Source organism: Chlorocebus sabaeus, chromosome 14 (genome assembly GCF_047675955.1).
Source record: "Chlorocebus sabaeus isolate Y175 chromosome 14, mChlSab1.0.hap1, whole genome shotgun sequence".
Lineage (NCBI taxonomy): Eukaryota > Metazoa > Chordata > Mammalia > Primates > Cercopithecidae > Chlorocebus > Chlorocebus sabaeus.
The window spans coordinates 23,813,973-23,840,477 of NC_132917.1; the positions used below are offsets into that span (position 1 = coordinate 23,813,973).

General features: G+C 39.7%; 1 protein-coding gene across 1 annotated transcript in view; it reads left to right on the forward strand.

Annotated features, from left to right (window-relative positions):
- The window catches only part of FAM228B (family with sequence similarity 228 member B), a 50,160-nt gene that overhangs the window by 3,841 nt on the left and 19,814 nt on the right, over positions 1–26,505 (forward strand). Inside the window, 5 exon segments of the mRNA XM_007971305.3 lie at positions 12,357–12,425; positions 15,180–15,371; positions 16,686–16,766; positions 23,084–23,171; positions 23,266–23,422. Coding sequence (XP_007969496.3) covers positions 12,357–12,425; positions 15,180–15,371; positions 16,686–16,766; positions 23,084–23,171; positions 23,266–23,422 — 587 coding nt within the window.

Here is a 26,505-nt window from a genome sequence, read left to right on the forward strand (position 1 = left end):
TCATACATTTGTTTACAAATGGAATCATGTAGTCCTTAGTGACTGCTTTCACTTAGTATAATGTTTTCAAGGTTCCTCCATGTCATAGCATAAGCAGTACTTTATTCCTTTTGATGGCCAAATAATATTCCATTGTCTGAGTATCACATTTTGTTTATCCCTTCATCAGTGGATGGACATTTGGGTTGTTTCTGTTTTTTGCTATTATGAATAATGCTGCTATGAACATTTGTGTATAACTTTTTTTTTTTTTTTTTTTTTTTTTTGAGACGGAGTCTCGCTCTGTTACCCAGGCTGGGGTGCAGTGGCCGGATCTCAGCTCACTGCAAGCTCTGACTCCCGGGTTTACGCCATTCTCCTGCCTCAGCCTCCGGAGTAGCTGGGACTACAGGCGCCTGCCACCTCGCCCGGCTAGTTTTTTGTATTTTTTAGTAGAGATGGGGTTTCACCATATTAGCCAGAATGGTCTCGATCTCCTGACCTCGTGATCCACCCGTCTCGGCCTCCCAAAGTGCTGGGATTACAGGCTTGAGCCACCGCACCCCGCCTGTGTATAACTTTTTAGGTAACATATGATTGCAGTTCTCTTGGGTATGTAACCTAGGAGTAGAATTGTTGGGTCATATGGTAACTATGTTTAACTTTTTGAGGAACTGCTGAACTGTTTCCCACAGCAGTGATACCCTTTTAAATTTTTATAGCAATGTATGAAAGTTACAATTTCTCCACTGCTCAGAGTTCGTTGAACTTCTTGTATCTGTGGGTTTATAGTTTCTGATAAATCTGTACATTTTTCAGCCTTTCTTTCTTTCTTTTTTTTTTTTTTTCAAGTGAGTCTCACTCTGTCACCCAGGTTGGAGTGCAGTGGCATGATCTCAGCTCACTCCAACCTCCGCCTCCTGGGTTCAAGCGATTCTTGTGCCTAAGCCTCCTGAGTAGCTAGGATTACAGATGTGCACCACCATGCCTGGCTAATTTTTGTATTTTTAGAAGAGACAAGGTTTCACCATGTTGGCCAGGCTGGTCTTGAACTCCTGACCTCAAGTGATCCACCTGCCTTGGCCTCCCAAAGTGATGGAATTATGGGCATGAGCCACCATGCCTGGCCTATTTCTTAAAATATTTTTTCTATTCCCTCCATCTTTTGGGAAATACAACTGTATGTACAATAACCTGCTTGAAGTCCTGTAGCTCACTTATATTCTGGTTATTTTCTTCAGTTTTTCCCCCGTGCATTTCATTTTGGAAAGCTTCTGTTGCTATGCTTTTAAGTTCACTAACTTTCTGTAATATCTAATCTGCTAATAAACCTACCTAGCATATTTTTCATCTCAAGTATTATAATTTTCATCCATAGAAGTTTTATCTGGATCCTTTTGTTGCTGTCTTTTGTTTGTTTGTTGCTGCTGCTGTTGTTGAGACAGGATCTCGCTATGTAGCCCAGTCTGGTCTTGAATTCCTAGCCTCAAGTGAGCCTCCTAGCTTGGCCTTCCAAAGCACTGAGATTACAGGTGTGAGCCATCATGCCTGGCACTTAGTTCTTTTTCAAACATTTTCTTCTGTCTCAACATGTCCACTCTTCCTCTAGCTTCCTTAACTTATGAACTACAGGAATAATAATGATTTTAGTGTCCTGGTATAATAATTATAGTGTCTTTGTCATTTTGGGGACAGTTTTGGTTAATTTTCCTTATTATTATTGGTTAAATTTTCCTATTTCTTTGTATGCCTGGTTATTTTTGATTGAATGCAATACTGAATTTTAACCATGTTGAGTGCTAGATATTTTTGGTTTGCCATAAATATTCTTTTTTTTTTTTAAGTACAAGTGCACAGATTTCCCATAAATATTCTTCATTTTTCCCCTCGGATTCAGTTAAGTTACTTGGACACAGCAGGATGTCTTGCTTCCGAAGTTTTGCTAGACAGGACCACAGCAGTGTCTGCCGTAGGGCCAATTTTGTTTCAGTACTGATACAAAACCTCTCCAAATACTCTACTCTATGCACTTCAAACTATGGGATTTTTTTTCCTCTGGCTGATGCTAAAGGGAACGAATACTCCTGGGACTGTGTGACCTCTAGGGATTGATTCCTTATTTCTTGCAGGTGTTTCTTTGCCCATTGTTCCTTTGGGTATTTTTCTCACAGGCATATAGTGTTTACTATCAGCTGAAGACTCAAGGGGACCTCTGCGGACTTGACTCTGCAGATCTCCAGAGCTCCATTCTTGTAGCCTTCCTCCCTCTAGTACTTTAACCTGTGTACTCCAACTGCTCTGGCCTCTCCAGACTCCCATCCCTACTCCTCAATTCAGGCAGACAGCTGGGCTGTTTGTTTTCTATTTCTCAGGGGCCACTGTTCTTCTTTGCCTGATGTTCGATATCTTGGAAACTGTTGTTTCATCTATTTTATCTTTTTTTTAAAGTTATTTCAGGTGGGAGAGTAGGTCTGTTTCCTGTTACTCTGTTTTGTCCAAAAGTGAAAGTTCTCATCCAGACATTATTTTTTCAAACAGTTGTTTTCTGTTCCATTCTTTTACTCCTCATTTCTGCAACTCTGATTATCCATTTGTTGAATCTTTTGATATTATCTCATAGGTCACTATGACTCTGTTCATTATTTTCTAATATTTCTTCTTCCTTTTTTTCAGATTGGGTAATTTCTAATGATCTGTCCTCAAGTTCACTATTTTTATGTCATCTCTGATCTGCTGCTAACCCATTGAGGTTTGTTTATTTCTCAAATTTAAGAATTGTATTTTCCACTTGGTTTTTTTATCATTTCTATTCTGTGCTAAGATTTTCTATTCATTAATTATGAGCATATTTTTAAGCATAGCTATCATAACTGTCCTGAAATCCTTGTCTTCTTTTTTTTTCAGATTTTCATGTCAATATAATTTTCTTTTTTTTTTTTTTCTTATTTTACTTTAAGTTCTGGAATACAAGTGCAGGATGTGCAGGTTTGTTGCATGTGCCGTGGTGGTTTGCTGCACCTATCAACCCATCATCTAGGTTTTAAGCCCTGCGTGCATTAGCTGTTTGTCCTAATGCTCTCTCTCCCCTCGCTCCCCAGCCCCCAGTTGGCCCTGATGTGTGTTGTTCCCCTCCCTGGGTTCATGTGTTCTCATCGTTCAACTCCCACTTATGAGTGAGAACATGCGGTGTTTGATTTTCTGGTTCCTGTGTTAGTTTGCTGAGTATGATGGCTTCCAGCTTCATCTATGTCCCTACAAAGGACATGGTCTTATTCCCTTTTATGGCTGTACAGTATTCCATGGTGTATATATACATTTTCTTTAACCAGTCTATCATTGATGGGTGTTTGTGTTGGTTACATACCTTTACTATTGTAAATAGTGCTGCAGTAAACGTACATGTACAGGTGTCTTTATAGTAGAATGATTTATATTCCTTTAGGTACATACCCAGAAATGGGATTGCTGGGTCAAATGGTATTTTTGGTTCTAATATCCTTGAGGAATTGCCACACTGTCTTTCACAATGGTTAAACTAATTTACATTCCCACCAACAGTATAAAAGTGCTCCTGTTTCTCCACAGCCTTACCAGCATTTATTGTTTCGTGACTTTAATAGTCATCATTCCGACTGGCATGAGATGGTATCTCATTATGGTTTTCATTTGTATTTCTCTAATGATCACTGATGTTGAGCTTTTTTTCGTGTGCTTGTTGGCCACGTAAATGTCTTCTTTTGAGAAGCGTCTGTTCATATCCTTTGCCCACTTTTTGATTTTTTTTTTCTTGTAAACTTATTTGTTTTTTTGTAGATTCTGGATATTAGACCTTTGTCAGATGGGTAGATTGCAAACATTTTCTCCCATTCTGTAGGTTTCCTGTTCAGTCCAGTGATAGTTTCTTTTGCTGTATAGAAGCTCTTTAGTTTAATTAGATCCCATTTGTCAATTTTGGCTTTTGTTGCAATTGCTTTTGGCATTTTTGTCATGAAATCTTTGCCCATGCCCTGAATGTTATTGCCTAGGTTTTCTTCTAGGGTTTTTATGGTTTTGGGTTTTACATTTAAGTCTTTAATCCATCTTGAGTTAATGTTTGTATACACTGTAAGGAAAGGGTCCAGTTTCAGTTTTCTGCATATGGCTAGCTAGTTTTCCCAGCACCATTTATTAAATAGGGAATCCTTTTATTAAAGGAATTCTTTATTAAAGGGGAATCCTTTCCCCATTGCTTGTTTTTGTCTGGTTTGTCAAAGATCAGATGGTTGTAGATGTGTGGTGTTATTTCTGAGGTCTCTATTCTGTTCCATTGGTCAATATGTCTGTTTTGGTACCAGTACCATGCTGTTTTGGTTACTGTAGCCTTGTAGTATAGTTTAAAGTTAGGTAGTGGGATGCCTCCAGCTTTGTTCTTTTCGCTTAGGATTGTCTGGGCTATATGGGCTCTTTTTTGGTTTCATGTAAAATTTAAAATAGTTTTCTCTAATTTTGTGAAGAATGTCAATGGTAGATTGATGGGAATAGCATTGAATCTATAAATTACTTTGGGTAGTATGGCCATTTTCATGATACTGATTCTTCCTATCCATGAGCATGGAATGTTTTTCCATTTGTTTCTATCCTCTCTTATTTCCTTGAGCGGTGGTTGTAGTTCTCCTGAAAGAGGTCCTTCACATCCCTTGTTAGCTGTATTCCTAGGTATTTTATTTTCTTTGTAGCAATTGTGAATGGGAGTTTATTAATGATTTGGCTCTCTGCTTGTCTATTGTTGGTGTATAGGAATGCTTGTGATTTTTGCACATCAAATTTGTATTTGGAGGCTTTGCTAAAGTTGCTTATCAGCTTCAGGAGTCTTTGGCCTGAGATGATGGGGTTTTCTAAATATAGAATCATGACATCTGCAAACAGAGACAATTTGACTTCCTGTCTTCCTATTTGAATACCCTTTATTTCTTTCTCTTGCCTGATTGCCCTGGCCAGAACTTCCAGTAATACGTCGAATAGGAATTGTGAGAGAGGGCATCCTTGTCTTGTGCTGGTTTTCAAAGGGAATGCTTCCAGCTTTTGCCCATTCAGTATGATATTGGCCGTGAGTTTGTCATAAATAGCTCTTATTATTTTGAGATATGTTCCATCAATACCTAGTTTTTTGAAAGTTTTTAACATGAAGGGATGTTGAATTTTATTGAAAGCCTTTTCTGCATCTATTGAGATGATCATGTGGTTTTTTTCATTGGTTCTGTTTATGTGATGGATTATGTTTATTGATTTGCGTATGTTGAACCAGCCTTGCACTGCAGGGATGAAGCAAACTTGATCGTGGTGGATAAGCTTTTTGATGTGCTGCTGGATTCAGTTTGCCAGTATTTTATTGACAATTTCGCATTGTAGTTCAACAGGAATAGTGGCCTGAAGTTTCCTTTTTTTGTTGTGTCTCTGCTAGGTTTTGGTATCAGGATGATGGTGGCCTCATAAAATGAGTTAGGGAGGAGTACCTCCTTTTCAGTTGTTTGAAACAGTTTCAGAAGGAATAGTATGAGCTCTTCTTTGTATTTCTAGTAGAATTCAGCTATGAATCCCTCTGGTCCTGGGCCTTTTTTTTTTTTTTTTTTTTTTTGGTAGGCTATTAATTACTGCCTCAATTTCAGAACTTGTTATTAGTCTATTCGGGGATTCGACTTCTTCCTCGTTTAGTCTTGGGAGGTGTATGTGTCCAGGAATTTATCCATTTCTTCTAGATTTTCTAGTTTATTTGCATGGAGGTGTTTATGGTATTCTCTGATGGTAGTTTGTATTTCTGTGGGGTCAGTGATGAAAATAACCCTTTTATAATTTTTTATTGTATCCATTTGATTCTTCTCTGTTTTCTACTTTATTAGTCTAGCTAGCGGTCTATTTATTTTGTTAATTAAAAAAAAAAAAAAGCTCCTGGATTCATGGATTTTTTTGAAGGGTTTTTTCATGTCTATATCTCCTTCATTCTGCTCTTAGTTATTTCTTGTCTTCTGCTAGATTTTGGATTTGTTTGCTTTTGCTTCTCTAGCTCTTTTAATTGTGATGTTAGGGTGTCGATTTGAGATCTTTCTAGCTTTCTTATGTGGGCAATTAGTGCTATAAATTTCCCTCTTATCACTGCTTTAGCTGTGTCCCAGAGATTCTGGTACACTGTCTTTTTGTTTTCATTGATGTCAAAGAACTTTTTTATTTCTGTCTTAATTTCATTATTTACCCAGGAGTCATTGTCATTCAGGAGCATGTTCAATTTCCATGTAGTTGTGTGATTTGAGTGAGTTTCTTTTTTATCTTTTCTTTCTTTTCTTTTCTTTTTTTTTTTTTTTTTGAGATAGAGTCTCACTCTGTTGCCCAGGCTGGAGGGCAGTGGCACAATCTCGGCTCACTGCAACCTCTGCCCCTAGGTTCAAGCAATTCTCCTGCCTCAGCCTCCCAAGTAGCTGGGATTACAGGCATGCACCACTGTGCCCAGCTAATTTTTGTATTTTTAGTAGAGACGGGTTTTCACCATCTTGGCCAGGCTGGTCTTGAACTCCTGACCTCGTGATCCACCTGCCTCGCGCTCCCAAAGTGCTGGAATTATAGGCATGAGCCACCGCACCTGGCTTTGAGTAAGTTTCTTAATCCTGAGTTCTAATTTGATTGCACTGTGGTCTGAGAAACTGTTTGTTATGATTTCAGTTCTTTTGCATTTGCTAAGGAGTGTTTTACTTCCAAGCATGTGATTGATTTTAGAATAAGTACCATGTGGCACTGAGAAGAATGTATATTCTGTTGATTTGGGGTGGAGAGTTCTGTAGATGTCTGTTAGGTCCGCTTGATCCAGAGCTGAGTTCAAGTCCTGAATATCCTTGTTAATTTTCTGTCTCATTGATCTGTCATATATTTACAGTGGGGTGTTTGTAAATATTTTATAGTTTGTAAATATTTGATCTGTCAAATATTTACAGTGTAAAGTCTCCCACTATTATTGTTTGGGAGTCTCAGTCTCTTTGTAAGTCTCTAAGAACTTGTTTTATCAATTTGGGTGCTCCTATATTGGGTGCATATATATTTAGGATAATTAGCTTTTCTTGTTGAATTAATCCCTTTACCATTATGTAATGCCCTTTTTGTCTTTTTTGGTCTTTGTTCATTTAAAGTCTGCTTTATTAGAGACTAGGATTGCAACCTTTGCTTTTTTTTTGCTTTCCATTTGCTTGGTAAATTTTCCTACTTTCCTTTATTTTGAGCCTATGTGTGTCTTTTCACATGAGATGGGTCTCGGGAATAAAGCACATGGATGGGTCTTGACTCTATCCAATTTGCTAGTCTGTGTCTTTTAATTGGGTCATTTAGCCTATTTACATTTAAGGTTAATATTATATGTGAATTTGATCCTGTCATCCTGATGCTATCTGGTTATTTTGCACATTAGTTGATGCAGTTTCTTCATAGTGTCATTGGTCTTTATATTTTGATGTGTTTTTGCAGTGGTTGCTAGTGGTTTTTTCCTTTCCATATTTAGTGCTTCCTTCAGGAGCTCTTGCAAGGCACGCCTGGTGGTGATGAAATCACTCAGCATTTGGTTGTCTGGAAAGGATTTTATTTCTCCTTCACTTATGAAGCTTAGTTTGGCTAGATATGAATTTCTGGGTTGAAAATTCTTTCCTTTAAGAACGTTGAATATTGGCCACCACTCTTTCCTGGATTGTAGGGTTTTTGCTGAGAGGTTCGCTGTTAATCTAATGGGCTTCCCTTTGTAGGTGCCCTGGCGTTTCTCTCTGGCTGCCCTTAACATTTTTTCCTACATTTGAACCTTGGAGAATCTGATAATTATGTGTCTTGGGGTTGATCTTCTCATGGAGTATCTTAGTGGTGTTCTCTGTATTTCCTGAATTTGAATGTTGGCCTGTCTTACTAGGTTGGGGAAGTTCTCCTGGATAATATCCTGAAGTGTGTTTTCCAACTTGGTTCCATTCTCCCCGCCTGTTTCAGGTACTCCAATCAATCTTAGGTTTGGTCTTTTTACATAGTCCCATATTTCTTGGAGGTTTTGTTTGTCCCCTTTCATTCCTTTTTTCTCTTATCTTGTCTGTATGCCTTATATCAACAAGATGGTCTTCAAACTCTGATATCCTTCCTTCCACTTGGTCTATTCGGCTATTGATAACTTGTATATGCTTCACGAAGTTCTCTTGCTGTGTTTTTCAGCTTCACCAGGTCATCTATGTTCCTCTCTAAACTGGTTATTCTAGTTAGCAGCTCCTGTAACCTTTTACCAAGGTTCTTAGCTTCTTTGCATTGGGTTAGAACATGCTCCTTCAGCTCAGTGGAGTTTGTTATTAGCCACCTTCTGAAGCCTACTTCTGTCAATTTGTCCATTTCATCCTCTGTCCAGTTCTGTGCCTTTGCTGGAGAGGCGTTGCAATCATTTGGAGGAGAAGAGGCACTCTGGCCTTTTGGGTTTGCAGCATTTTTTGATTGATTCTTTGTCATCTTCATGAGTTTGTCTAGTATTGATCTTTGAGGCTGCTGACCCTTGGATGGGTTTTTTCTGGGGACATTTTTTTGTGTTGATGCTGTTATTGTTGCTTTCGGTTTTTCTTGCAATGGTCAGGTCTCTCTTCTGTGGGGATGCTGCAGTTTGCTGGGGGTTCACTTCAGGCCCTATTAATCTGGTTCACTCCTGCACCTGGAGATGTCACTTGAGGAGGCTGGAGAACAGCAAAGATAGGTGCCTTCTCCTTCTTCTGGGATCCCTAACCTCGAGGGTACCAACCTGATGCCAGTAGGAATGCTCCTGTATAGGGTGTCTGACAACCCCTGTTGGAGGGTCTTACCCAGTTGGCTGGCACAGGGAGCAGGACTTGTTTAATGAAGCATTTTGACTGTCCCTTGGTGAAGGGGGTGTGCCTCACTGGGGGAAACCCACTTGTCTGGGCTGTCTGGATTCCTCAGAACTAGCAGGAGCAAAGACTAAGTCTGCTGGTCTGTGGAGGCTGCGGCCACCCCTACTCCTAGGGGCTCAGGCCCAGGGAGATCAGCGTTCTGTCCCTGAGCCCCTGGCTGGAGTTGTTGGAGTTCCTGCAGGGAGGCCCTACCCAGTGAGGAGGGATGGGTCAAGGTCAGGCCTGAAGAGGCACTCTATCCGCCGTCTGCCACAGCCGGTGTGTTGGGCTGGTGGGGGATACTTCTTGGGACCAAGCCGTCTAGCCTCCCTGGCTGCAGCAGGGGAAAAGTGGAGCCTGGAGCTATAAAGATGGCTCCCTTCCCTGACCCTGGGAGCTTAGTGTGTTAGGTGGCTGTCAGTCCCAGTGTTGGCTGTACCCCTCCCACAAGGAGCTCAAATGGCTTAGACAGCAGGCAGCCTCAGCTGTGGTGCTGGTCGTCCCTCCCCACAGGAACTCAGCAAGCTTAAGCAGATTCTAGCTTAGAAGCTGTTGAGAACCTGCACTGCTCCGTGGATGGAATCCTAGGCCCTGGTGGCGTGGGCTCACGAATGGGATCTGCTGATCCGTGGGTTGCACAGTCCCACGGAAAAAGCATGTTTTCCCAGGCTGAGTAGCATGCTCACTCACTGCCTCCCTTGGCTGGGGGGTGGGGGCTCCTCTGCCCTGTGTGGCTCTCAGGTGGCCGCCACACCACACTGTTCTTCCTTCCTCTCTGTGGGTCATGCCAGCCACCCAGTCAGTTCTGATGACAGAACCTGGGTACTTTGGTTGCTGGTGCAGGATTCACATGCTGTTATGGTTCTTTTCAATGGGAACCTCTGATCACACTGCTTCTAGTCGGCTATCTCAGCCCTGCGCCCAAAATCCTTGTTGTCTAATTCCAACATTTGGTTCATTTCAGAGTTGGTCTCCATTGATTGCCTTTTTCTTAAGTACGGGTCACATTTCTCTGTTTCTTTATGTATCTAGTAATTCTAGATTACATTTTGAATATTATGAATTTCAAATTTTTCAATTTCAAATATTTCAATTTCATTGTGGAGGGTCTGGATTCTGTTATATTCCTCTGAAGAATATTGAGTTTTTGTTTTAGGAAGCAGTTATCTTGGCTGAACTCGAACTCCAAACTTGTCTTTCCTGAAGTTGGCAGCAGATGAAGTCACTGTTTAGTCTTTTTTTATCTTTAGCTGGGCTACATGGAGTCTGCCTTATGCATGTACAGTTTAAGAGTTTGCCAGATATTTGGTCAGAGTTCATTTGCAGAATTTGTGGCATCCCTTTTTTGGCTCCCTCCTTTCCAGTATTTTTCCTTTCACCTTCCAGCTCCCATGATTACCCCAAACTCTGTCTTCTAATTTCTGAACCAGTTAGGCCGCATGTTTCTATCTGAGTTTTAGCCACCTCCTTTAGCTCAGACTAAGGCCCTTCCTCAGGCAAGTTAATAAAAAACTGGAAATTCATCTAGTGCTGTTTTTTTTGTTTGTTTGTTTTTGTTTTTTCCTAGTGCTGAATAGCATTCAGTAACTCCCTGCTTTTTGATAACTCTCCAGTGTCTTCAGTTTGTTGTTTTTTATATATATATTTTTATCTGGAATGTTAATTCACTACCCCCTATCTGAGTACAGACTTACCAGGAAGGGCAACTCTTTGAGGCAAAAATAACAAAGAAAACAAACTAGAGTAGACTCATTTGAGTTTTCTATGCTTCTAGTTGTTGCTTAGCTCCCATGAGCCTTGGCTTCTTTGGATGTTAATGGGGAAGGACAGTTCTTAGATGAGATTTTACTCATCTGTTCTGGAAATAAAAGCAGTGGGACTGAAGACGACTACTTCCACTGACAGTTAACTTGAGAATGTTTTATTTTTTTGTAATAACAAGAGGATCTCAAAGGCAATTCTGTGCTAGAAATCAGCCTTTTCCATTTTCTGGCAGGTATTTAATGATTGTGGAAATTTGTTATAAAAATGGAACAATTAATGCTGTCATAATTTTGTCACTAATATCACTATTCCCTAAAGATTGTGTTATTTCAAAATCTGAAAATGTGACTTGTATATAAAAACAGTATTTGGCTGGGCATGGTGGTGGCTCATGCTTGTAATTCTAGCACTTTGAGAGGCTGAGGCAGAAGCATTGCTTGAGCTCAGGAATTTGAGGGTACGGTGAGCTATGATCAGACCACTGCACTCTAGCCTAAGTGACAGAGCAAGACTCTGTCTCCAAAATAAGTACATAAAAATAAAATTTATTATTAATATTTGATAGCCATATTCACTAATGATAAATAAATTTATTACAATTTATGTCAATACTGTCTAAGAAATTTGTTTCAGTCTTTTGGGTAATTTGTCAGTGGTCATGGAAAAATTAATTAAATGAATATGTTTCCTTTTATTTTAATAAGAGCTTTCTTTCATTTTGAGAAGATCCAATTTTTTAATTATAATTTTACATTTTATATACAGTTATAAGTTAATAAAAATATAACTCATTTCCTTGATTTATTATATCCGTAGGCTTATGTTTCAGTAATTTTCAAAAACAAAATTAGTAGGTGAATTCATTATGGAAGAACACAAAGAAGAGCAGGAGATTGAATAGAAAGTCTTTCTAAGACCTTGTGTTATTGTTCACTAGTGACGTTTCTTCTATGTATAGAGTTTGCGTTAGGTGGCACTAAGCTTTTAGTGAAACTGTTAACATATTCTTGGCTAGTTCTGTAAGAGTCAAGGCTGGAAGATCAGTATGTCTTACACAGTCAGAAAGCCTCAAATAAAGGCCTAATTTAATCTATTTTAACCCAGAAAAGTAAAAGCATTTTATAAGATGTGAAAAAAGATGGATTCTATCTACCATGTGACTCCGGGAAAGACATTTGACCATTTGGGGACTCAAAATATCTGTGAGCTGAGTTACATTTTGCTGTAGCCAAGAGCAGACAGGTTGAAATACTGTTTAAAAAGTACTTGATGGGCTGGGCATGGTGGCTTAGGCCTGTCATCCCAGCACTTTGGGAGGCTGAGGCAGGCAGATCACTTGAGGCCAGGAGTTCGAGATCAGCCTGGCCAACATGGTAAAACCCTGTCTCTACTAAAAAAACAAAAATTAGCCAGGCATGTGTTGCACACCTGTAATCCCAGCCACTTGGGAGGCTGAGGCACGAGAATCGCTTGAACCCACTGGAGGTTGCAGTGAGCCGAGATGGTGCTGCTGCACTCCAGCAGCCTAAGCAACAGAATAAGACTCTGTCTCCAAAAAAATATATAAATAAAAAAATAAAAGCACTCGATGATACGATTTGGAGAAGACAAACTGCAAACTGCATGCATAGAGAACTTTCCAGTGATATGTCTGTCATGCCAAATATAATGATTCCAGATAGCACTAATAGTTTTTAAAGATTTTCTTTTCAAAGTTTAATTCTGTCCTTTCAGGTCTTAGCTAAAGAAGATACTGAGGCAGCTATTCAATCAATATTATACAGAGAAAATTATATAATTAAGGTAAGAGCTGGCTACAAAATACATCTCAGTTAAAAATTGAATGTAGTTTTTCCTTTTTATATGTAGCATATCATATAAAAACTATTTAGAAAATATGGAAAAAAGAATTAAAAGAATACTCCCTTGCACCTGGAATTAACCTTAAGGGATGTCTGAGATTGCTTTAATGGACTTCCTCCCTTCCTATACTTCGTGGGAATTCCTTCACAGAGAGGCACAGGAATTTCCCTCTACTCACTTGTTTCTTTGTCCTAGTGGGTTTCAGCAGTCACTACAAATGAGCTAATCCTTAAGAGCTGTTAGCAGAACACACTGAGTAATTATTACTCAGATATACATAGAACAGGGCTACACTGAGCCAGGATGGGCTTAATGTGACAAGAAGAACATCCATGTGAAGTGTACTAAACACCGGGGACACTGGAGTGGGTAACCTGTTTTTATTTTTAAGAAATTTCTTTAGAGTTCTTTAAAAAGAAAAGGAACTAACATTGGGAATGGCTGAAGTGTGCTATGGCCAGAGGTTAGGGAGAGACTTGGCCCAGCAGACCTTTCAGGGTTCTTAATATTTAATTTTTTTCGTTTTGAAGTTCACGCTCATCCTAGTAGTCACAAGACTTTATTTGCTATATGAAAGCTGAATAAGAAGGTTTGGTAAGAATGAATTAATTTGTAGCCTAATCAAGCACCTTCTTTGCAGGCTACTCACCACTTGGATTAGGTTGTGCTACACTTCTACCTCTTTACTCTTGCCCTTTTTTTTTTTTTTTTAAATCTGAAGGTCAGTTGTACTGAAGGTTTTTTTCCTTTTTTCTTTCTTCATAGAATGTTTTTCTTCCTCTTTTTCTGCCATCCCTTCTCTTCCTGGATAACTATTCTTTTTTTTTTGTTTTGAGACAGGGTCTCACTCTGTCACCCAGGCTAGAGTGCAATGGCACAATTACAGCTCTCTGCAGCCTTGGCCTCCTGGGCTCAAGTGATTCTCCTGCCTCAGCCTCCCGAGTAGTTGGGGTTACAGGTCTGAGCTACAAAGCCCAGCTAAGTTTTAATTTTTTTTTTTTTGAAATGGAGTCTCACTTCTTTGCCCAGGCTGAAGTGCAGTGGCGCTATCTTGGCTCACTGCAACCTCCACCTCCCGGGTTCAAGCAATTCTGCCTCAGCCTCCCAAGTAGCTGGGATTACAGGCACATGCCAGCATGCCCAGCTAACTTTTGTATTTTTAGTAGAGAGAGATGTGGTTTCACCATGTTGGCCAGGCTGGTCTCGCACTCCTGACTTCAAGTGTTCTGCCCACCTTGGCTTCCCAAAGTGCTGGGATTACAGGTGTGGGATTGCTACCACTCCTGGCCAAGTTTTAACTTTTTTGTAGAGACAGAGTCTGACTATTTTCCCCAGGCTGGTCTTGAATTCCTGGGCTCATGTGATCCTCCTGCTTTGGCCTCCCGAAATGCTAGGATTACTAGCGTGAGCTATTGCACATAGCCTAAATCCTCATTCTTAAAGACCCAGCCCAAATGTCTCCCACTTTGGGAGTCTTGGCTTTGGAAAAAAATTAATCATTTTTTTCAACATATGCAATATAAAAGTAAATATACACAATATAAAATTTGCCATTTTAACTATTTTTAAGTGTACCATTCAGTGTCATTGATTACATTCATAATGTTGTGCAACCATCACCACTATTTCCAAAACTTTTTCATTACTCCATAAGTACTTCATTACTTACTGAATACAAACTGAAAGTTTGTATTCAGTAAGCAGTGGCTCCTCATTTCTCCCTCCCCCAGGCACTTGGTAACCTCTAATCTACCCTCTGTCTCTAGGAATTTTGGCTATTCTAGATAGTTTATATATGTGGAATCCTATACTATTTGTCTATTTGTGTCTGACTTATTTCACTTTGGCATACTATTTTCAAAGTTCATCCACATTGTAGCATATATCAGAACTTCATTCCTTTTTATGGCTAAATAATATTCCATATTACACATATAAATAAATGTGGTTTGTATATACCACATTTTATCTGTTCATCTGTTGATGGATACTTGGATCATTTCCACCTTTTGGCTATTGTGAATAATGCTGGAATGAACACTGGTATACGAGTATCTGTTTGAGTCCTGAATTTTCATTCATTTGGTTAGCAGGGGAATTGTTGGGTCTTATGGTAGGTCTGTTTAAATTTCTGAGGCCCACCAAACTGGGAATCTTTTAAGAATCTAGGAAATGGTTTTTCTCTCCTCTGTTTTCAGTTATTTTATTTATAGTATGCCATATATATATGCATCATATATAAATACACATCTTGTTATATTCCCCCTCCCACTGTTTGTGAATTTGTTTGTTTCTTAGGGATGAGTTTTCACTATGTTGCCCAGGCTAGAGTGCAGTGTCCCAATCATAGTGTACTGCAGCCTTGAAGTCCTGGGCTCAAGTGATTCTCTAGCTTCAGCCTCCCAGGTAGCTAGGAGTATAGGCAGGTGCCACCTTGCCTTGATTTTGATTTGTTCTTTAGTCTTTCTCCCCAGGAGAGCACGCATGTTGCCCCAAATACCTGTGTTTTCCTTATTTGCAGCAGAGTGTATGTCATATAGTAGAAGTTAAAGCCAAAGAAATGATTGAATTAATGAATGTCTTTGCGGGTTATTCTTAGGAGTAATTTAAACTTATGAAGTTTAAGTTTTGGAAAATTTTAGAACAAGAAAGCTTTAGGATAATGTATTTGTCTTTTCTACCACTGTTTATTAGGAACTAAATAAGTATTTACAACATCATGCCTTCTTAAATGCAAGAAGAAAGGAGATGTTATATAAAAGATGGGTTGACCATGTGGCAGATCCTCTTCAGAAGAAAATTATAGAAAAAGTTTGCTCACATAAGAAGATTAAAAAAAGGAGGCAAGAGGAATTAGATGGCTTTTTAAAACATGTAAATAAAAAGGTACTAAGAGATCACTTGTTGCTTTTTTCAGTTGATTTAAAGCCTCATGTCATCTTTGTTCATTTATAATCATCCAGTCAGTCTGTCCGTGTCCCCTCTACATATGTATAATCTATACCCTGTTACATAATAGCATAAAGTATTCTTAAACCCAGGACATTTGGAAAGGACAGAAAAAGAAGATTAGGTTTAATTGTGTACATTAGAACCATTTTTCTGTATTTTCCCCATGTAATTATTAATATTATTATTATCATTATTATTATTTGAGACGGAGGTTCGCTCGTCACCCAGGCTGGAGTACAATGGCGCGATCTCGGTTCACTGCAAACCTCCGCCTCCCGGCTTCAAGCAATTCTCCTGCCTCATCCTCCCAAGTAGCTGGAATTACAGGCATGCACCACCACACTGGCTAACTTTGTATTTTTAGTAGAGATGGGGTTTCTCCATGTTAGTCAGGCTGGTCTCAAACTCCCGACTTCAGGTAATCCACCTGCCTCAGCCTCCCAAACTGCTGGGATTACAGGCGTGAGCCACTGCACCCAGGCCTCCTCATGTAATTGTTAATTTGAATTATCAAGTTAAAAAATTTGGGCTGGGTGCATGGCTCACACCTGTAATCCCAGCACTTTGTGAGGCCGAAGCAGGTGGATCACCTGAGGTCAGGAGTTAGAGACCAGCCTGGCCAACATGGTGATACCCTGTCTCTCCTAAAAATATAAAAATTAGCTGGGATGGTGGTGGGCACCTATAATCCCAGCTACTTGGGAGGCTGAGGCAGGAGAATCGCTTGAACTTGTGAGGTGGAGATTGCAGTGAGCCGAGATCACACTGCTGTACTCCAGCCTGGGTGATGGAGCAAGACTCTGTCTCAAAAAAAAAAAAAAAAAAAAAAAAATTAAAATTACAAAAAAACAAATAAATAATTTGGACTCTGGTTTCAGGACATATTTTTCTTTTGTTCTGGAACTTGATTATTTGCAAAGCTCTAAAATATAGCCGTTCTTCTAGCATTTTTTAAAAATCTGAGATGTTTGACTAGTAAGCATTTAAAAACAAATTCCCAAATCTTTTAGTGTTCCAAAATTCTTTATTAAAATCCTATAGATTTTAAGTAGATTCCTTCCTTCACTATACCTTATTGGTTGAATAAATTAAATTTCAAATGTAGCCTTCTCTTTCTTTTTGCATTTGTCAGTGATGCCACTTTCAAGCATAAGAATGATACTGTGTGTTTGACTCTCAGGTCCTGATATGCTTAAAATTAACTGTGCACCTCTTGTTCTTGTGTGTGGTTTTATTTCTTTGCTATAGGGAAATGCATTTATAGAACATTATGATCCAAAAGAGTATGATCCCTTTTATATGAGCAAGAAGGACCCCAATTTTCTGAAGGTAGGGTAGATTTCTTTTTTAACTTTGGTATTATGTGTTTGGTTGTTTTGAGCAGCCCTAATACATGAGCAGTCCTAAAGTGACTCCCTAGAAGTGCAGTAACATTTTAAGCATAGTTTCCCATCGCCCGGTCTTAGAAAGGAACAAAAAGCCAAAGGCTAAAGTAAATTAAATCTCCACGAAAGTGGAAAATACTGGATAATGATTGGGTAATACGTAGTGTTTAAAAATTCCGTAGACTTTTAAATTTGTTACAAAAGTAACACATTTTCATGATAGGTAAATAAGAAAATTGATTTTCAAATTAAGAAAATAAAAAACCAAAATTCCATTACCCAGAATTAATTCATTATAATGTTAACTCGTTAACAGTTTTCTGTATATCTAACTAGATTTCTTTCTATATGTATGTATATATTCACATTTTTATTTTATAAGAATAGAGTTACATTTGGTTTTATAATGGGCTTCCCCTCCCTCAATAGTTTATTATTTGCTTCTTTGTCAAAATATAAATAAATAATTTTCTTCATTGCATGGTATTCTGTTACTAATAGCAGAATTAATTAACCTTGCACTGAAGGATTAACCAAGTCTTAGGGTTTTTTTCACATTTATTTCTTCTTCGCTGCTACTGCATGAGGTAAGTCACAGATGAGAAAAGTGAGGCTCAGGTCACTTGTCAAAGTCACCCAGCTGTAAATAGCAGAGCACAGATGTGGTGTTTTGTTTTGTTTTGTTTTTTCAGACAGAGTCTCACTCTGTCACCCAGGCTGGAGTGCAGTGGCGCGATCTCTGCTCATTGCAACCTCCGCCTCCCAGGTTCAAGAGATTCTCCCACCTCAGCCTCCTGAGTAACTGTGATTATAGGCATAAGCCATCACGCCCGGCTAATTTTTGTATTTTTAGTAGAGACAAGGTTTCACCATGTTGGCCAGGCTGGTCTCAAATTCCTGACCTCAAGCGATTTGTCCTCCTTGGCTTCCCAAAGTGCTGGGATTACAGGCTTGAGCCACTGCGCCTGGCCTTATCTTGTATAAAATGTTGTTTTGAAATATGTGTACATTGTGGAATGACTAAACCAATGAACATACATTGCCTCACAAACACCGGCTTTTTTCTAAGTGAGAGCACATAAAATCTACTCTCTTTGCAATTTTCAAGAATACAATACCTTGTTATTAACTATAGCCGTCATGTTGTACAATAGATCTCTAGAAAAATTTTATGGCAGCTGGGCGTGGTGGCTCATGCCTGTAATCCCAGCACTTTGGGAGGCTGAGCCGGGTGGATCACCTGAGGTCAGGAGTTCAAGACCAGCCTGGCCAACGTGGTGAAATCCTGTCCCTACTAAAAATACAAAAATTAGCTGGGTGTGGTGGCATGCACCTATAGTCCCAGCTACTCAGGAGGCTGAGGCAGGAGAATCACATGAACCCGGGAGTTGAAGGCTGCAGTAAGTCAAGATTGAGTGCCACTGTACTTCAGCCTGGGCGACAGAGTGAGTGAGACGCTGTCTGGGAAAAAAAAAAAAGAAAAATTTTATGGCTGAAAAAATATAATTGCATTGCATTCAAGTTAATTTAGTGACACAAATTATTTTAAAAGGTTTATTGCACATATGAAATAGATACCCTTTTTTTCTTTTTTTTTTTTAGATGGAGTCTCACTCTGTTGCCCAGGCTGGAGTGCAATGGTGCGATCTCAGCTCCTGCAACCTCCACCTCCTGGGTTCAAGCGATTCTCCTGCCTCAACCTCCCGAGTAACTGGGATTACAGGCTCACACCACCAGGCCTGGTTAATTTTTGTATTTTTAGTAGAGACGGGGTTTCACCATGTTGGTCAGGCTGATCTTGAACTCCTGACCTCGGGATCTGCCCGCATCAGCCTCCCAAAGTGCTGGGATTACAGGTGTGAGCCACCGTGCCCGGCCTAGATATTTTTTAAAATGGTGTTTAGGGGATAATTTTTACCCTTTTTAGAGAGGTTTTATTAGAACTGGTATTGGCCCTCACGTGTGCAGATCAGTGAGAAGTCCAATATTAATTGTTTTTGGAGGCATTCAACCTTGAGTTGTACCGTCATGCTGTAGGCTTGTGCCATCCTACAAAATGGTCCCGCAGCCTCCCAGTTCTTGGTGGGGCACATCTCTGGTCCCAGGTCCAGGTTGTACTATGGTTGTTATTCCTTATGGTCACGTGCTGTAGCTCAGGTGCTGGCCCCATTTGTAGACCCAGCATTGCTGTTCCATGTCTTCAGATCCAGGTCCTTACCCATGTCTAGCAGAGACCACCTGAGAGCATCTCGGGTAGGCTCCACAGGCTGGGCTCCTGGTGTCCTGCTCTGTACTCTTTATGGACCTGGCACCTCCCAGACCCTGCTTCTGAGCTGCTGCAGAGTCTATAAGCTTGTCCTTATTCTCAATTCTAGGTTATCAAGTGGAGATATCCAACGTTATCTCCTTTCCCCCTTTCAATTTCCCCAGTACAGAAAAGGTTCATCCTGCCTCTTCTTTCAACAGTAGGGCTTGAGATGGCCCAGAACACCTGACTTCGGACCAACCCAAATGACCCTGTCTATCTTCCTTTCCTGGGAGTGGGACAGATCTGACTTTAGGAACATAGAGGCTTGATTCCTTCCCTTCAGATGGGAAGGAATTTCAGCATTTCTTTGCATGTGCTTCATGTAGCTCTACTTAAAAATTATTAACTTTACTAAGTCTTACTCTTTCAGTACACATCTTTTAGATATTCTTTGTGATGAAATAGGAGTATGCGAAGATCACTTCTGCTGCATACTGAAATATGGAGGATTGCTTGAATTGTGAGCTGAACCGACTGCTTTTTAAAATTTCTTTCATGAAACACCATGTTTACTTGAAAGAATGACTTGCAAACTATGGTTAGTAAGTCTTGGGTATTTGGCAGATATTTTCTGGAAAATGAATGAAGTCAGCTTGTCACTTTGAGAAAAACTACTGGCAATATTTGTTGCCAGTGATAAAAGGTGAGCTTTCAAGCAGAACATTTGGAATTTTGGAACACTCATATTCACTATCAGAAGTGTGACGGTGTCCCAATACTCAAAAGACTTTACTGATGAAATTGGTAATGATATTAATGAATGTGATTCTTTGATATTAAGTAATGAAATCTACAAACATTTGGAAGATCTTGCACAACTCCATGATCCAATTTCCCCCTAAATGTTACAAAATTATGCGTTGAAAAAAGATTCATTCGAAGTGCAAAATAGACTAATGGACTTAGTAGAAGAGTATGAAAAATTCGTGGATATGATTTCAAATTCCACATCGTAACTAACCTTTAAGAAAGTATCTCTTACTGAGTTTGGGTATAGTATCAAAAACAAATATCCACAATGATCTTAAAAGGCTGTTAAAATACTCCTACCTTTTTCAACTACATATCTCTATGTGGATTTTCTTCATATACGACAACTAAACAAATCTCAACAGATTGCTTGCAGAAGCAGATATGAGAATCCGCCTGTCTTCTATTAAGCAAGACATAAAGAAGTTTACAAAAATGTAAAACAATGTCACTCTTCTCATTTTTTGTTTTATTTTGGGAAATAGAGTTATTTTTTGTAGAAAGATATGTTAAACAATAGGCATATTATTATTTTAAAATTAATAAGCAATTTAAAATTTTCTGTTTTATTTTCTAATATAGTAAATTTCAATAGATCTAAGCCATATACACAAACGTTATTTGGATATAACAACCATGTTTTGAAATAGAATAGTTTTGGCCAGGCGCAGTGGCTCACGCCTATAATCCCAGCTACTCGGGAGGCTGAGGCAGGAGAATCACTTGAACCCAGGAGGTGGAGGTTGCAGTGAGCCAAGATCACGCCACTGCACTCTAGCCTGGCAGCAGAGTGAGACTCTCTCAAAAAAAAAAAAAAAAGTTTCAGAACCACTGGGTTATAATACCTCCATTTATGATGTACAAGTGCTGTCAGTAGAGATAGGCGTCTCCGGACTTATAATTGTTGATAAAACTTTAGATTTTTCTTTATTTCTATCTTCAATTTAAAACTTCAAATTTGGTCCAGGCACGGTGGCTCATGCCTGTAATCCCACCACCACTTCCACCACTTTAGAGGCCGAGGTGGGAGCATGGCTTAAACCCAGCAGTTCAAGACCAGCCTGGGCAACATAGGTAGACCCTGTCTCTACAAAAAATTTAAAAAATTAGCTGGACATGGTGGCGCACACCTGTGGTCCCAGCTACTTGGGAGGTGGAGGTGGGAGGATGGCCTGAGCCTAGGAGGTCGAAGCTGCAGTGAGCCACTGCATTCTAGCCTGGGTGACAGAGCGAGACCCTGTGGGAGAGCTTCAAGATGACTGGCTTGAGGCATCTGACACTCGCCTCCTCCACAGAAGAACCAAAATAGTGAGTAGAAAATTGTACTTGGAACACGTCATCTAAGAGGAACACTGGAATTCCACAGAGAAGTGACAAGGAAACATCTAAGGTGAGGAAGGAGAGGGAGGTGAGGCAGTCTGCTCGGCCCTGAGACTAACATGGGGGATGCCTGCAGATGGAGAGGGCTGAGGTGTGAGCAGCTGGCAGCAACCTTGCTGACTTCATCACAGGGGCCACGGCTCACTTTCTTGTGCCCAGAGGACAGGCCCCACCTGCAGCATCACCTAGGCTGAAACATACACTCCCTAACTGCCTGCCTATGCCTGCTGCCACTGAAAGCAACCCCACCCTCCACAGCAGCAGGGCCACAGCACAGCCACCAGCGCCCCTACCCGAGTACTCTGCAGGGGGCTGGGGGATCGCCCTGCGGGTCTGGAGACTGGCCCACCCAGCCTGTTGCAGCCACTGCCAACACCCGTGTAGACCACTTGGGAGACAGAGGGTTGTCTTGTCACTGCTACTGCCATTGCCCATGCCATGACTGCTGCCCAGAGGTTCAAGAACCTGCTCATCCACCTGGCCCACCACGGCCACTGCATGCACCCAAGCAAGCCACCTGGAGACCCAAGAACTGGCCCACCTGAATCTGTAACACCGGTACCAGTGTATACTGCTCTGAAGACCAAGGACAGGCACCCTCAGCCTGCCACTGCTTCCCCTGAGGCTAGGGACTGGCCTGCCTAATGTCCCCATCCCCAGCAAAGGCTCACCACATCCTCCAGTAACTGTACCCTACGCCACCGAGGAAAACACAGACACCACTGACGCTGTTTGCAGCCAAAGAAATCATGGAGACTGCACTGCTGCACGTACCCAGGATCAAGGCCAAAGTGTCCTACCCATCCAACACCATAGACACATCTCCAGGAAAAAGCCCTTCCCTGTGGACACAAATCCAAAAAGCAGGAAGAAGCCTCCATTACCCCACATGCACAGATGTCAATGTAAGGACACAAGAAACGTGGAAAAGCAAGGCTCTGACACCTCCAGAGCAGCACAATAACTCTCCAGCAGCAGAGTCCAATGTCATTTAAAATTTGATCTGCTCTTCATATGTGAATATGTCATATACAAATACCTGAAAATGATAGCACCTTTTTTTTGTTCCTTTTTAGAGCAGGTTAATATTTTCTTAATATTTTATGAGTAGCACTCTTCATACCTTCTGTAAAAGCAAACTTATACTGGGCAATCTGATCACCGTTTATTTTAACTCTAATAGTCATGATGTGTATTATAACTACCCCTGAAAAACTAGCCTGATGAGCATGAGAAAGATACATGGGTGACCTTTTAAGCTTGTGGTAGAATTTCCCTGACTAGGCCTAAATGGTGAATGTTGTTGTTCGTGAATCCTGTTTTCATATGTAGAACTGTCATTTTGATATTGATAATTATGGCCATTAACATAGATTCAGTGCTTCCATACCTTGGCTCACAAATGATCTATATGTTGAATAACTTGGTTAAGTTTTCAGTAATGTTAGTTATGTTGTTGATTATCAGTGTTAGCGATTAAGATGAATATATGGATATATTTTTTCTTTTGTGCGTGGGAAAGGAATTTTTTAAATTTGGGAACATATGATAACAACAAAATAATTTTTGAAGATTGAACCCACACTTTGAAACAAGAGCTAACTTTGTCTCTTTGACTGGAGGGCCTTAAGAGAGGTATTGATATGCCCCCATCTCTTTGTAATGTATTAAACAAATATAATGGTAAGCCTGCTATTTGTAAAGACCATTATTATTTACCCTTCCGGCATAAGAGCTATCCGTATGTGGATGCTTCGAATAGACTGAAAATGTTTACTACTCAGACTTGCAACTCAGTCCTTACACAAGTGCCTCTCTTGTAGGTTACCATCCCACCATTTCGTGACCCTTTGAAAAAAGCACAATATGACAAGGATAATGAAAAAAGAACTCTTCTTCAGTGTGAGACTGGTACTTAGTTCCTGGTTGTTTTATGATTTCATAGCCCAAGAGCAATGGCAGTTGCATGTAAGGATGTTAATTTAGATTTTTATTCTTCCTGCAGGCAAAATATATTCAATAAAAGAATTCAAAGAAGTTGAGAAGGCTCAGCTGCATTCCAGATTCCCACAAATTTCTAATTCAAGGCACTTTATGACTCCAAATGAGTGGCTGAAACTGCCTACAAGATACATAGAAAGTGAATTTTGTAAAAGGAGAAGGTAATGGTTAATATACTAGAAATTATAGAACCTTTTGGACTTTGAAAATTCTTGAGACTGTTATAAAATTTTTCATAGTTATGATTTTTAAAAATTTTCATTTTAAAAAAAATCTATAATTCTTATCTTCGTTTCTCCGTATGTGATGTTTCTTTTTTCTTGGGTACTTTGAAGATTTTCTCTTTCTCTTTGGTTTTCCTTAGCTAGATTATGATCTGTCTATATTGTTTTTTTCTTTCTATCTTAATGTTCTCTGAGGTTCTCGTATGTGTGGTTTTATATCTTTTATTATTTTGGGGAAATTCTAGACCATTATCACTTCAAATATTTCTTATTTCCTATTCTCTCTGCTTTTTTTCTTCCTTCTGAGACTTCAATTATATGTATATTAGATCACTTGATGATGTCTCACAGTGCCATAGCTCTTACTCTGTTCTGTTTTTCCACTCTTTTTTTCCTTATTTGTTTTTCAGTTGGATGATTTCTGACTTGTTTTTGAGTTCACTGTTCTTCCTTAGCTGTGTCCTGTCTGCTGAAGAGCCCATCAAAGGAACTCTTCATCTTTGATATCATGATTTTCAAATTTCTAGCATTACCATTTGAATTTTTAGATAGTTTTTATTTATTCTGAAATTCTTCATCTGTTCATGCATATTGTCCACCTTTATCACTAGATTCTTTACCATATTAATTATTTAAAACTCCCTATCTGGTAATTCCAACATTATTAATCTAGTTCTCTTGATTGCTTTATCTCTTGACAGTGGCTTGTTTTCCCTTGCTTTTTGTGCATGTCTTGTAATTTTTTATTGAGTGCCAGATATTTGATGTAGAAGAACAGTGTACATGGAGTATTTATGTCTAGAAATGGATATGCCTTTTCTTCTGTCAAGCATTAGTGTGGAGGATTAGCCTTATCTAGTTGGAGTTGAGTTGGATTTGGGTATTCTTATTGCTATTGTTACCTTTAGTGCACCACAGGCTTGAATACCTCTAGTGGCTGGGCTGCTTTTCCTTGTGCTTAGAGTGGGGGTGGGGTGCCAGAGGGATTTTCTCAAGTGTTTCTGCCTTCCTCAGTTTTCAGCTATCCATGCAAGCTGGCATCGTAGAAGTGGAGGGGTGTTCTCCCCATGCTCTTGCCTCTCCCACGGGAGTACACCGCTGTTGCATGTTGCTTATTGCAAGGCTCCTGGTGGAGGCAGAGGAATATCCTATGTTTTTCTCATGGAGCTTCAGTTTTAGGCAAGCTCTGTGTGCTTAGGCCTCAGGAGCAGGACTTTCCTGTGGTTCCTTTTCCTTATCCTTGTGGCAGCCAAACTTGACCTTGTATCTGTGGTTGTTCTTGGATGGCAGTTTCCTGTCTGTCTTCCAATGACAGCAGATTTCTGCTTAGTATAGGAATAGGAGTCTTGATATCCTTTTTTTTTTTTTAAATTTTAATGTTTGTAGGTACATAGTAGGTGTATGTATTTATGAGGTCCATGAGATGTGTTGATACAGGCTTGCAATTCATAATAATCACATAATGTAAAATGAGGTATCCATCCCCTCAATGATTTATTCTTCATGTTACAAAGAATCCAGTTATACCCTTTTAGTTATTTTAAAATGTACGTTAAAGTATTACTATAGTCCCCTCGTTGTGCTATCATATACGAGGTCTTATTCATTCTTGCTATTTTTTGTTCCCATTAACCCCATCCCTACTTACCCTTTACCCTCCCAATATAGTTCCCAGCCTCTGGTAACCATCCTTCTGCTCTCCATCTCCATGAGTTCAATTGTTTTGATTTTTAGATCCCACAAATAAGTGATAACATGTGATATTTGTCTTTCTGTGCATGGTTTATTTCACTTAGCACGATAACCTCCAGTTCCATCCATATTGTTGCTAATAACAGGATCTCATTCTTTTTTATGGGTGAATATTGGTCAAATTCACACACACTCCATTGTGTGTGAATACATTTTCTTTATCCATTCATCTGTTGGTGGATGAATCTGTTGGAAGCAACTTAGGTTGCTTCCAAATCTTGACCAATGTGAACAGTGCTGCAACAAACATGGGAGTGCAGATATCTCTTCAATATACTGATTTCCTTTCTTTTGAGTATGTATGCAACAGTGGGATTGCTGGATTATGTGGTAGGTCTGTTTTTAGTTTTTTGAGACTCCTCCAAACTGTTCTCCATAGTAGTTGTACCCATTTACATTCCCACCAACAGAGTACAAGCATTCCCTTTTCTCTACATCCTTGCCAGCATTTGTTATTGCCTGACTTTTGGATATAAGCCATTTTAACTGGGATGAGATGATATCTCATTGTAGTTTTTTTTTTTTTTTTCTTTTTTTGAGACAGAGTCTTGCTTTATCGCCCAGGTCAGAGTGCAGTGGCCTCTGCCTCCCGGGTTCAAGCAATTCTCCTGTCTCAGCCTCTTGAGTAGCTGTGACTGCAGGCACATGCCACCCCACCCAGCTGATTTTTTTATTTTTAGTAGAGACAGGGTTTCACCATATGGGTCAGGCTGGTCTCAAACTCCTGACCTCAGGTGATCCACCCACTTTGGCTGCCCAAAGTGTGGGATTACAGGTGTGAGCCATTGCGCCCAGCTTGTTGGTTGATTTGTAATAAGGCTTTTCTTCTCTCAAAAATCTAATGCCATAGTATTGGTTTCTGTGTGCATTGGGAGTGTGAGCCACCGCGCCTGGCCTGCTTGCTTTCTTTTTATTTTTTGTAAGTCTGTTGTTAGTTTTTTGATTTGTGGTTACCATGAGGCTTGCAAATGCTATCTTGTAACCCATTATTTTTAACTGATGACAACTTAAGACTGATTGCATATACAAACACACAAAAAGAAAACTAGTGAAAACTTTACACTTTAACTTTGTCTCCCTGCTTTTAACTTGTTGTTGTTCCTCTTTGTGTCTTATTGTACTATTTTTTGAAAAGTTGTTGTAATTATTTTTGATTGGTTCATCATTTAGTCTTTCTATTTAAGATAAGAGTAGTTTACACACCACCATTGCAGTGTTATATTATTCTGTGCTTTTCTGTGTGCTTACTATTACCAGTGAGTTTTGTA